The sequence below is a fragment of the Lemur catta genome, chromosome 10, assembly GCF_020740605.2.
Source record: "Lemur catta isolate mLemCat1 chromosome 10, mLemCat1.pri, whole genome shotgun sequence".
Taxonomy (NCBI): domain Eukaryota; kingdom Metazoa; phylum Chordata; class Mammalia; order Primates; family Lemuridae; genus Lemur; species Lemur catta.
In genome coordinates, this window is record NC_059137.1 from 48,594,754 (window position 1) to 48,607,337 (window position 12,584).

The 12,584-nt window shown below is 40.5% G+C and overlaps 1 protein-coding gene across 2 annotated transcripts in view; it reads left to right on the forward strand.

The window, feature by feature from the left end:
• SLC24A2 (solute carrier family 24 member 2) overlaps positions 1-1,265 on the forward strand; it is a 219,206-nt gene extending 217,941 nt beyond the window's left edge. For both annotated transcript variants that reach the window (XM_045563028.1, XM_045563029.1), the window contains one exon: positions 730-1,265. In XM_045563028.1, the coding sequence (XP_045418984.1) occupies positions 730-979 (250 nt within the window). In that variant the 3' untranslated portion in view covers positions 980-1,265. The remainder of the gene's footprint in view (positions 1-729) is intronic.
• The last annotated feature ends 11,319 nt before the right edge of the window (positions 1,266-12,584 follow it).

The following is a 12,584-nucleotide window of genomic DNA, read 5'->3' on the forward strand; positions in this document are numbered from 1 at the left end:
CACGTTCCCCTCCCACAGAGTTCTAGTCGACTCCTTTGGTATACCTGGCAACTAGCTTTTCTGATGTCTTTCAGAATCACCACTCTGGATAGGGAACAAAAGATGTCATTCTATTTTAAAAGTCAAATGAAAAGGGGAGAATGGGTACAAAAGTACATAAAGTTTTAAAAAAATAAAAAATGGAAGATAACAGTCTTCCTCAAATCTTTCAAAAAGACCATTTTTTTAATCAAAAGATTGTCAACATATTTTCCAGAATAAACTTTAGACTGTTATATTGTACCATGGTCCCCATTAACCTCATTTAATTTCACTTGCTCTTAGATTGTTAATTAAGTCATTGCTATTCTCTTTGCCATTAAAAAAATTTGTTTTGTTCCATTTTCACCACTCATTTCAGTACCTTTTCTTCATTTGCCTTCTCCCATCACCCTGTACATATCCTGCAGTTCACTTTTTTAGGGCTGAAATCAACATTTTAATCTCAACTAGAAAGGGACAAAAAAATAATTTCAAATTCAGAAACCACCTAGAGCAGTCATGTCTTTGATAACGTCCAACTGTAGAGCAAATTCTGGGCTTTCACTAATTTGGTGAGGACATAGACCAAGGTTTTTAAGGTTCACTTGCCTTGCATGGGATTCCCGGGCCGACGGCGCCCGGCGAGGAGCCAAGGTTGGCCGCGGCCTCCCCGCACGTCTCACGGCGCCCGTCTGCTTCCCCGCGCAGGCTCCCGCTGCCCTGGCTCCTGTACACCGTCATCCGCAGGTTCCAGCCCGTGGCTGTCAGCAGCAACGGCCTCTTCTGCGCCATCGTGCTCCTCTTCATCATGCTGCTCTTCGTCATCCTCTCCATCGCCCTCTGCAAGTGGCGGATGAACAAAGTGCTGGGCTTCATCATGTTTGGGCTCTACTTCGTGTTCCTGGTGGTCAGCGTCCTCCTAGAAGACAGAATTCTCATGTGCCCTGTCTCCATCTAGCAGGAAAAGCCATATCTTGACCCAACAGCAGGGATGGTGCCTCCCCGCTCTGGCCTCCGGGCTCCTTGAGCCCGTGAGCAGAGGCAGCTGACACACGGCCCTGGGTGCCACGTGTCCCTCCTGGGCCGACTGGAGGAGGGATGGATTCCCACTGGGCCCCTTCACCCCACAGGCTGCTTCCATCCTTGCCTACGGAAATAACTTCGCCTAAGAGACGGGGAGAACCGTCAATACGGGGCTCTGTCCGTTCACCGCTGACAGGTACTCCTCGCTGGTCGGAGGTACATTCGCTGTAATGACGTAAACGAGGACGGAGGCTCTCTACATGCATATAAAATATACATACTATAAATACACGCACATGAACACACAAACCCTGCTTGTTCCTGTACTATACCTCTCCTTCCTTCCTTACTATAGATTAATACATACCTGTATATAAACACAAAGAGAGAGAAATTATATCTATATAACCAGATATATGTTAATATAATATATATAAGTACAAATGCATCTTTTCAGGGATAGCTCTAGTATATTTATAGTACCTATTTGAAGTGGGGCATCAACCTTCAGTCTGGGCTTTATCTCTTAAGCGCAAGAGGTGAACTATTAATAATAGAATCCATAGACAAAGGTAGAATTGCTGTGACCGTCAACCTACCTTGGACTTACTGAGGTCCTGCCTGGTGAGGTGGACAGTTTAGTTTGCAGGGCAGAGGGCTTAGTGGGAAGGGTCTTTAAGGGCCCTGAGTTGAGCCCTCCGAAACATTCCCACAAGCCAAAGAGGGAAGGCTATGTGTCCACCTGCACTGGCCGAAACTCACAGGGTTACTTAGGAAAAACAGAGGTAAAATCCAGACTGGGTGGAAATAGTTTTGGGGGTGGAGGGAGGTAATCAGGGTTGGGTTTTTTGGTTTGGTTTTGTTTTATCTTATATTGTCCCAGCATGCACAAAGAAAATATGACTACAAACCAAATTAGTGCTTTTCTAGGACAGCAAGACTATATAAACTGAACCTATTTTTTTCAACGCATGTCCCATTCTCATCAAAAGAAGGGCGGGTGAGTTTAGTTGTGATTGTCATTTAGGCATATTTTGATCCTAAGGACATACATATAGTCAAAATGCCTGCCAAGAGAGCCTAGATGTATGATAAGAAATACCATCCAGTAGAGGCACTCAGTGGGATTTGCCACCTCATGAGAATGTAAGAGCATAGTTCTTTAAAGCGTTTTCTAGTGTGGTCCTAAAGAGCTTTAGGGTCTGAAGAAATCATTATTCCCAAAAGAACTAAATTAACTCTGACCAATCCTGCTTGGATTGAGGCAGCTTAGAGATGTTTGGAAAGGCATTTGCATACTCAGCACACCCTAGGAAGGTTTCTGAGTCCTATATGTCAGGTCATGCCAGGACCAGGGTCTGGTTAAAGCCCATGCAACACCTGTGTCTCTTCTTTCATCAGGACCCCATGTGGGACTCTGGCTAGTTTTTAGAGTACACTAAAGACTATACTTGACAGCTTCTTTACACTGGTTTCAAGCCAGTCACTTTAATGTTTTTAATTGTTCCTGATTTTGCTCGGCATGACATGGGATATTTCATTTCATTCATTCAGTGCCCCCAAGTTCTGTTTGGCACCTTGTATGATCTCAGCTCTATGTCAGTGGAAAATAAAACCAGCAGTGGGGGGGAAACAGGCAAATTGAATTGATGGAAAAATATGTAGAGCACTTTTTCCATTGCCCCAAGTCATGCTTTCCTTAAGATCAATTGAAAAAGTGAATAGCGGATAGCCCATTATTCTGCACCCATCCTATGTCTAAGCTGGCACACATCACACATCTTCCCTCCAGTCTATTCTGTCACTGGTGCCTGCTGTGATTTTGTTGTGAGCACATACCTCTCAACACAGGGAAGTGAGATGCCAAACCCACAGCTGAGTAAGAGGAAAGGTGACCTGACAACTCCAGCTCAGTATTCCCTCCACAAAACCTCAGCTCTTTCCACAGAGCATGGCAATAACGGGCAATGCCCATCGTTGCTCTTCACCCACAAGCAAAAAGCACTTCAAAGTGGAGGCTCCCCAGGAAAACAAGAAAGCAAGATGGCTGCCACCTAGAAGGCTAGGGGTCAAGTCTCCCCAACTTGCCAAGCTGGGTTTTCAGATGTGTGAAAGAAACCTGCATCCTGTTCCTCAAGGGCAAGACTCTGTATTGAGGCAAGAATTTGTGCTGGTTCCTTACAGCGAAAGAGAATGAGGAAGTGAACCTTTAGTTTGAAAACTCTGGTTGTTTACCCTGTGTATTGCTTGAAGTGGAGCAATGTTGGTTATTGTGTGAATTCTATATTGACCGGTTTGTCGGTTGAAAGGAAGTTTAAATAGGTGACTTTGACTCAACTGCAGGTAGACCATGTAAAAGGATCAAGGTTGAGGGAGGTGCGGTGCTACCCACTGCTTATTCCAACACTTTCTGATCCTCCCGTGCCTCCTCACACCTTCCCGTTCTTCCCAGCTCACAATGAAGACTGACCCAAGCATCCCTGGAGCACTATACTTGCCTGGGAGGGAGCTCTACTTCATAGGGAGTATTGTGGTCCTTAATGAAAAGTTGCATTTGAGAAGACAATATTCCCAACCCCAGTTCCCACCTCAATGATGTGCACTGAGCATTACCTACATCAACCTTGTTCCCTCGCTGAATGGGATACAAGCATCTTCCACTGCTTGCCCCTGCTTTACTTTCATTTCTGTGTCTGTGAGTATGTGGTTGTGTGTTGGGCTACAGTAAATTCAGAGAGAAGTGTGTAGAATGCAACAATGGGTCTTAAACACATTCAATTCATTCACATAATTATAAGAAAGAACTTTCCACACCATGGGTTCCAGAGTAGGTCATCTCTAACCCATTTCCTGCATGCCTGTGTATATACATATATAAATATAAATATATATATATCTTTATACCAGATCTATATGTACACATACAGTATGACTTACATCATCACCCTCTGACCCAACCACATTCAGGACTCAAAAGCAGGGTGCATCAAGTTTGACGAAGTCAAGGAAAAGGAAAGTCATGCACACACCAAAGGGAACAGTACTTCCTGATCTCATAAGGTTGTTTTGTTCTGTGCACATATACATACAGACATACATATATGCACCCATATTTTCCCTCCCTAAGAATATAGATTTATAACCTTAAGGAAATGGCCAGCCATATCCCTAATGCTGACGTAGAGGCAAAGAATACACAACAGAAAATATATTTTAAAAATTTATACAGTAGGTACTCTCTTTGCTTCCTTGGAGCAGGGTACAAAATAAGATCAAAAATTCAAGAGCCAACATTTTACTGCTCAATCTAAAAGAAACGAGTTACACCCAAATAGTTCTATTTACCCACAGCAAACCAAGCAGGTCTTGCTTGCTGTCACCTCTCCTGTCCCTCTAGGGAGCTCCAGGACAGCAGAGCAACTTGGCTCAAACTGAAAATTCCCAAATAGAAACTTCTCAATTGCATCTGAGAATGCCCACGCCATCTCCAGCTGAACCTGAACCTGACCAGCTCCTGATGATCTGAAGCCGGGGATTAGATGGTGTTTATGCAGCTTCCCAGGACCTCCGCTGAGCCAGGTAGTGGCAGATCGGGAAAGCAGAGTGCATGTGCAGGGACTCAGGGATAGGGTTGTTTATCCATTTGGCAGATGCAGTAGAATATCCTAAAGCCTTGCCCAGAAGATTATAAAAAGAGGCAGGGATTGTTTCACATTCAGGGAAAAATGCTTTGTAAGGCTTCTAACAGGTGTCACCTGACAGGGACCATTATAATTTATTTCATAGAGAAGACATGAATCAGGTGGTTTGGAGCCCTTTCAGCAAAACACAGCTGCTTCGCTGATTAGACATTTGATAATGTTAACATACATCCATTCCTGGGCAGGGAGAGAGTTGGCAAACTCCTAGCTTTTCAATGCCTCTGTAACAGTGAGAAAGGAGATGAACTATAAACGGAAGCCCCCCCGCTCCCAGACCACCTTAAAGGAAAGTTGACCAAGGAAGTGACAACTAGTAGAGCTGCTGGCCAGACAGAGAGTTAATAACAAGATGGAACTAGAAATGACTGCATTGGACGATCTGGCCTGGGTCTGTGACGGCCTGCCCGCATACAAACGTTTCAGAAAACGTCGGTGTGCTTTCCTCCCCACGTCTACCAAACGCACACCCACGCCCCCACACACAGAAGACCATGCGGACGCCATGCTTCCTCGCACCTGGACAGATTGTTACTCCAGGAAGTAAATGGTCATACTCTAGGTGGCAGGTCTGTTCCAGAAGAAATGAATTTAAGCTGTTCTCAGGGTGATTTCTGGATAAATCAACTGTCTCCTGAAAGCATGCATAGAAACTGATGCTTATTCTTACTAAGCCAGGTCTTCCTGAAAAACCTCGCTTAATGTTTTTTAAAAGATACATCTTCAAGCCCCTCAACAATATTGTCCAATTAGTAAGTAAGGCCTTGTCGTTAAGGGAGATTTAGTGAAATAAATAGAAGAATAAGGAAAAGGAAGAAAGGAGAAATTAATTCACTTTTACTAGGATTCCCAGAAAGTTAAGTGTCACAAAGAAATATATCCCTATCTAGCTTTAAATGGTTACAAATCAAGCTATTTTTTTAACCAATTACAAGAGCCTATACACAGTCGAAGGTTTAAAAAAAAAAAAAAAACCTTCTCAAGAAGGCCTTAGGAAAGAAAGGTAACCATGCCCTGCTCTGCTGTCTATATTTCAGTTTAGCTCCCTGCCTCTGTATCTTTGTATTTCTTGTTGGACCTCACAGCTTCATATTTTTGAAATATATAGCAAACAAGAAAAGCAATAAAGGAAATATAGCCAGCTCACTTCCATTACTTATTATTGCACCATCACAATATTTCTTTCAGTTCATTGGGAGCCTTGCGCCTGCACAGGCTGTGGTACGTAATCACCAGGAGCATGTAGACGTCTGTAAAAATCATAGGTGCATTCATGTTTGCTATGGAAGGAATGTGTTTTCCACATAGACCCCCTTAACCGGCCAGTGACAGTTTTCTTTAGTAAAACTCAGTGAAAATCAAGCAGGTAGGAGGGGAAAGGAGGGGATGGATAAATTCACACCTAATGGGTACAATGCACACTATTTGGGTGAAGGGCACACTTATAACTTTGACTCAAACTGTACAAAAGCAATACATGTAACCAAAATGTTTGTACCCCTGTAATATTCTAAAATTTTAAAAAATATAAATAAAAAGAGCGAGAGACGGCTGGATGTGGCAGCTCACACCTATAATCCTAGCACTCTGGGAGGCCAAGGTGGGAGGATTGCTTGAGGCCAGGAGTTTGATATCAACCTGAACAAGAGTGAGACCCTGTCTCTACTAAAAATAAAAAAATTAGCCAGGCATCGTGTGGAGTACACCTGTAGTTCCAGCTACTGGGGAGGCTGGGGGAGGAGGATCCCTTGAGCCCAGGATTTTGAGGCTGCAGTGAGCTACAATGATGCCACTGCACTCTACCCAGGGCAACAGAGTCAGACTCTGTCTCAAAATATATATAAATTAAACTAAATTAAATTAAATAAATAAAAAGAGTGAGAGCACAAAGGACAATTGAATTCACAAGTCAGCCAGTTTTTGAGAGATAAAAATGACTGCAATTATGATGGGGCAGATAACTATGTTCAAATTAGTGTACAAGTAGTAAGGTTCTGTATGGAGCACCATATTATCTAAGCCAAAGCACTTTTACTAAATGATTGACAGACTGGAAAACCTAATAAAATTTGTTTCAAAACAGATAAATACCTAAGTCTGAAAGAATGCCATGGAGTTTGCATAGGCTTCCACCAAAGATTTAATTCCATTAAGAGAGTTTGTCCAGTCTGTCACCCTAATCCAAAGGACAACTCTCTTTTAAGAAAGAGATCCCAGCATAGATGTTCCTGGTATAACCCAGTTCAATGTTTAACAACCATCAGCATCAAAAAAGCCTCCCTCCAAACTAACCCAAGACTCTCCAGCTGATGGTTTAACCAAGTTTGTTTTTCTTTTTGGTAGAAAACAACTGCATCTGGGCACTTTTCACTCTTTACCCCTGACATAGTCAGAAGTCACTACTATGTGACCTTTTACCTATTTTATTCAGAAGTATCTTTATATTTTTATTTCTGGGTCTTTTTCATGAACACTCTTAATAATTTTTATAGTTCCTTTCTACTAAGCCTTTTAAGATGCATTATATTGTTCTTAAATGATGGGACTTTATGGCTAATCATGGCCCAAGTATAATATTAATATCTCTTACAGGCTCAAATCTAATGTTTCGCTCCCCTTTTATGCACCTCTCTGTTGCTTTTACCTCTTAAAAAGTCTCACTTCATTGCTAGTTCACATTGTATCTTTCCTCCAAGACATTTGGAGGAAGCCACGTCACTTCTCAGCTTGCCCCGATGCATTTGCACAGGTGTCTTGACGACTACGAGCCGCTCTCCATTTGGCCTTACTGAGCCTTGTTCTGTTTATTGCTAATCCCACTTCCAGTTTTCACGTTCAGGTTTGACCCAGTGCTTATTCCCTGGCAAGGTACTCACTACCACCCTTTCCAGTTTACCTGGCAAGTTTAATGAGTTTTCTCCAATCCCTCATTAATGTGAATATTCAACAATGCTAGACCCCTGCCTCTAAGGATTTGTGTTTTCTGTAACTGACTACTTCCTGGAGGGACTTCCTCCTAATTACTACTAAAACGTGGACAGGATTCACAACCACAAGAGAGTAGAGTAGTAGAAATACCTTAAGAGCACCAGTAGGCCGGAATACAAGGGACACTGACAGGCATTGATGAGCGTGGTGCGCGGCATTGTCAGGAGGCCCTGGTGAGGTCAAGCTCACAGACCGTTTCCAAAGTCACAATCCCACACTCACAAAGCACTCAGACATTCTGCAATGCTCGGCCTATGCATACCTGCACTGATTTACCAAGAGGAATTAGTATTTTCATTTTAAATAGGAAAGGGGGGAAATGGTTGGACCCCCATTTATCAACCAGTACTGCAGTGTGTTTACTTCTTTGTATGATAGGTTGGATAGGACTTGTACAGTTGCCGATTGGTGTCCTGGCCTAGGAAAAGGGGTCAGGGTCCACCAAAAGGATGAGAATTTGCTCCTGCATTCTTACATAACGGGTTGCATATTCCTTCATCATGGATCCGTAAGTAATTAAGGCCTTAGGGACTAAGAGTTCTCTAAAACATTCAGCTAACCAAAAAAAAATGTTACTTTTTAAAATCATGTCACCAAAAACAAAAAAAAAAGTGAAAAAGTTTGAATCCCTGAATAAAATCATTTTTAAGGATGAAATTACATGCATAAATTAAGGGTAGATAACTTCTTGCCATTTAATTAAACAAATCTCCAATTCTTCTCATCAGGATAAAACTGAAGGACAATGGATGCCTTTTGGGTTTTTTAATTTTTTAATATTGCACTTTATAGTACTTCATAAGAGACAATTGTCCTGATTAAAGCCATAAAATACCAATAATACATATATTCAGGGCTTCTGAATATAGTCAATCAATAAGCAGTCCATGAGTCATTCCTGTTTTGTATTGTTTGTTGTAAATTGGAGTTTATCTGTTCTATTTTTTATTACCTACAATTATTGTTCTAGGCAATCCTTATCTACTTATAAAGTTTAGATGTGTACTTTAATAAAAACTGTTTGAAAATCAAATTATTCATTTCACAAAAGCGTTCTTAATTTTCAAAATAGTTTATTACACAGTTCCTTTAAATAGCAAGTTCTGACACTACCTTGAAAATATTTCCTGTTAAAATTATAGATTAACTGTTTTTCAGGAATCCATTTGTTATGTAATGCAAGGTTCACCCATGTGGAAAGTGAAATGGATAATTAGCAAACATATACCTGGGAGACTTAGGATGTGTTTGAGTTTTTATATAAATATAGAATGGATCTAAGAAGTTCCCTTATAAAAGTGGCAAATAGAAATAAACAATTTATCAATAATTTCTTATGCCTAAATTATTAACTTTCCTTGAGAGGACATGTAGAACAGCAGACTTCATTGATGCATTGGTGGCTTTTCTCCCCCTCTGCTAAAATACACAATTTCTGACCTTGTATGTCAGACTGTTTACATACAGATGTCCACACAACTAAAAACTTTAATGTTTCACTTCCTCACAACTTTTTATATAATTTGAGTGAAAGCGGAATAATGGCTAAGAGGCACTTAATAGCCTAGAAATAACCACAACTGGGTTCCTAAATTACCTATATAAACACTGGTATGAAATAGAACGACTCCATCAATTTTATGCTTAAATGGCCAATTTGCCCTAAAGAAAGGGTGTGTGAACCCAGAGCCAGTGATGCTCTTCTGTGGAGTCTGTTTTATGGTCATAAGAGTCTCTCCAAAGGGCAGAGACTCCCCATCGAGAAGAGGAAGGTTCTATTGGCATTTGCCCTGTTGAACCCTGCACACACGGTCCATGTATGTGCCCTGTGCTGAGTCTTGATATTTCTTCGCCCAAGTCTGAGAAAACTCCAAAAGCAACAGCTTCCATCTTCAAGCAATCCACAGACTCAAAGAGCCATCAAAACTAGCAAAAGCTACCTTCCTGGTTTAATGAAGTTGCTGCTAGCATTAAAGGAAAAATAAATTATATTATACTTCTGGTCTTTGCATGTGGTTTAAACAGAGAAAATGTTTTCTACACTGTCTCCAACATTGATATTTGCTCGATAACATATAAACTGTCTTTTGGACAGGTTACATTAAAAATATCAGAATGCCATTTTTATAAAGGATCTTTTCAGGGATCTACATGGTCTCATGCTTCCTTTGTTTGCCTCCATTTTAAAGAAGCATTTTAACCCCTGTCCCCTACAAGAATCCAGTGGACGCCCTTCTAAATGATTTTTGTCATTTTGTGTGTGTTGTGTTTATTATGAGCAATTTTCACTGGATGACAAGATATACGGTGATACTGTGTCAGTTTATTCTCTGTGAATACGTCTGTACATAGACTGAAAGCTCTGTTTATTTATACATAGGCTATTTGGAGTGTGTACTTCTGTCACACGGACTTCACTCTGATAAAGGGTATTTCTTCATGTTTCACTGTCCACACCTCTATGCTTCTACTACTGATAATTCATAGAATATCACTTCATGTAACTAAGTCTCCTCGGTGTGAAAAATAATAGTAATAAAATTATTGACTCAAAAAAAGTATGGTTTGTGTTTGGGTTTTTTGGTTTTTTGTTTTGTTTTGTTTTTAGAGTAATCCTTAGCTGCAACTAATCAGGATCCTCAGGGCCTCAAGAAATGCATACACAGTTGTGAAAGTTTTATTGCAAGGATTCAAGGGGACAAAGAGGCAAGCAGGAATTGATATTAATTATACAGATGCTCCTCAATTCACAATGGGGTACATCATGATAAACCCATAGTAAGTTAAAATATCCTAAGTCAAAAATGCATTTAATACACCTAAACTACTGAACATAATAGCTTAGCCTTGCCTACCTTCAACATGCTCAGAACACCTACATTAGTCTACAGTTGGGCAAAATCATCTAACACAAAGCCTATTTTGTTTTATAATAAACTATTGAATATCTCATGTAATTTATTGAACATGTACTAATTTTAAACCATCGTAAAGTTTAAAAATCATAACTCAAAGGAACGATCCAAAGTCAAGGACCATCTATAACTACCACTTATTGAATGCTTACTAATGTCATTTGAGCTTTTAAATGTCTGTGGGAACCTTATGCACTGAAAGGACAACTCCAAAGTAATCAGATTTTAATTAGTTAAATATATTGAAAGTGTAAATTCAAAAGACTAGTGTTGCCTAAGCCTTTAAGTACAACTTAAAAGTCTTGTTATAGGGCAGGGCACGGTGGCTTATGCCTGTAATCCTAGCACTCTGCGAGGCCAAGGCAGGGAGGATCACTTGAGGTCAGGAGTCAGAGACCAGCCTGAGGAAGAGTGAAACCCCGTCTCTACAAAAAAATAGAAAAATTAGGCTGGGCGCAGTGGCTCACGCCTGTAATCCTAACACTTGGGAGGCCGAGGCAGGTGGATCGTTTGAGCTGAGAAGTTCGAGACCAGCCTGAGCAAGACTGAGACCTCATCTCTACTAAAAAAATAAAAAGAAATTATGTGGACAATTAAAACTATACACAGAAAAAATTAGCCAGGCATGGTGGTGCATGCCTATAGTCCCATCTACTCGGGGGGCTGAGGCAGAAGGATTGCTTGAGCCCAGGAGTTTGAGGTTGCTGTGAGCTAGGCTGACACCATGGCACTCTAGCCCAGGCAACAGAGTGAGACTCTGTCTCAAAAAAAAAAAAAAGAAAAGAAAAAGAAAAATTAGCTGGGTGTGGTGGTACATGCCTGTAGTCCTAGCTACTCAGGGGGTTGAGGCAGGAGAATCATTTGAGCCTAGGAATTTGAGGTTGCAATGAGTTACAATGATACCACTGCACTCCAGCCCAGGCAACAGAGCCAGACTCTGTCTCAAAAAAAAAAAAAAAATCTTGTTATAAATCTATTACTTACATATAAAAGTAAAGACCCATGATCACTTTTTTCTTTGATTATGCTCAATTAACTGACAAGTTTAAAAGATTAAATTCTAAATAATTACCCCAATTTATGAATTTAGTTAATTAAATTCCCTCAGGCACTTTTTAAATTTTTTTTTTTTTTTATTTCAGCTCATCATGGGGGTACATAAGTTCAGGTTATATACATTGTCCATGTCCCGCCCATCCCCCTGAGTCAGAGCCTCAAGCGTGTCCATTCTCCAGACAGTGCGCCTGGCACTCACCATGTAGTCATACCTCCATCCCCTCCCCTCCCCCACCTCCCCGAGTCAGCACCTTCAAGCATGACCATTCCCCAGAGGGTGCGCAACGCACTCATCATGTAGGCATACACCCATTTAACATACTTGATTTTCTCAAACACATCAAAAGCCTGACAAACTTAGAAACTAGAAAACAAAATCTTTCTATGCACTTAAGTAATTCCTATTAATCTAATAAATCAAACCTAAATAAAATGTAGTAAACTAGGTTATCATAAACATTTCAATACCATTTATACATTTAATAAAATTAATATCATGGGTCTAATATAAATTACACACTTGAAATTGCAATCATATTATCTAATATGCTGGATTTCTTTCAAACACCTTAAAATAAAAATATACACAAAATATCCCAATGGTTATAAAACTTATTCTGAAACCACACTAAAATATTAATACAATGAATTTGATTTACTTCATTATCTCTATTTTTCTATAACATCTCAGTTGAAAAGTCACCCAACTAATGAGCAGATTTGCCATCTCAGGCAGGATAATATGACTAAGGCTGAGTCACAATGCTATTACTTATCATTTAGAGAATCTACCCCAGGACATGGTATATGGGCCCTGCATACTACCAGGATGATTCTACTGAAGCCAAAGGTAATCCTGTCGAACTCTGACTTTGAGTCAAAT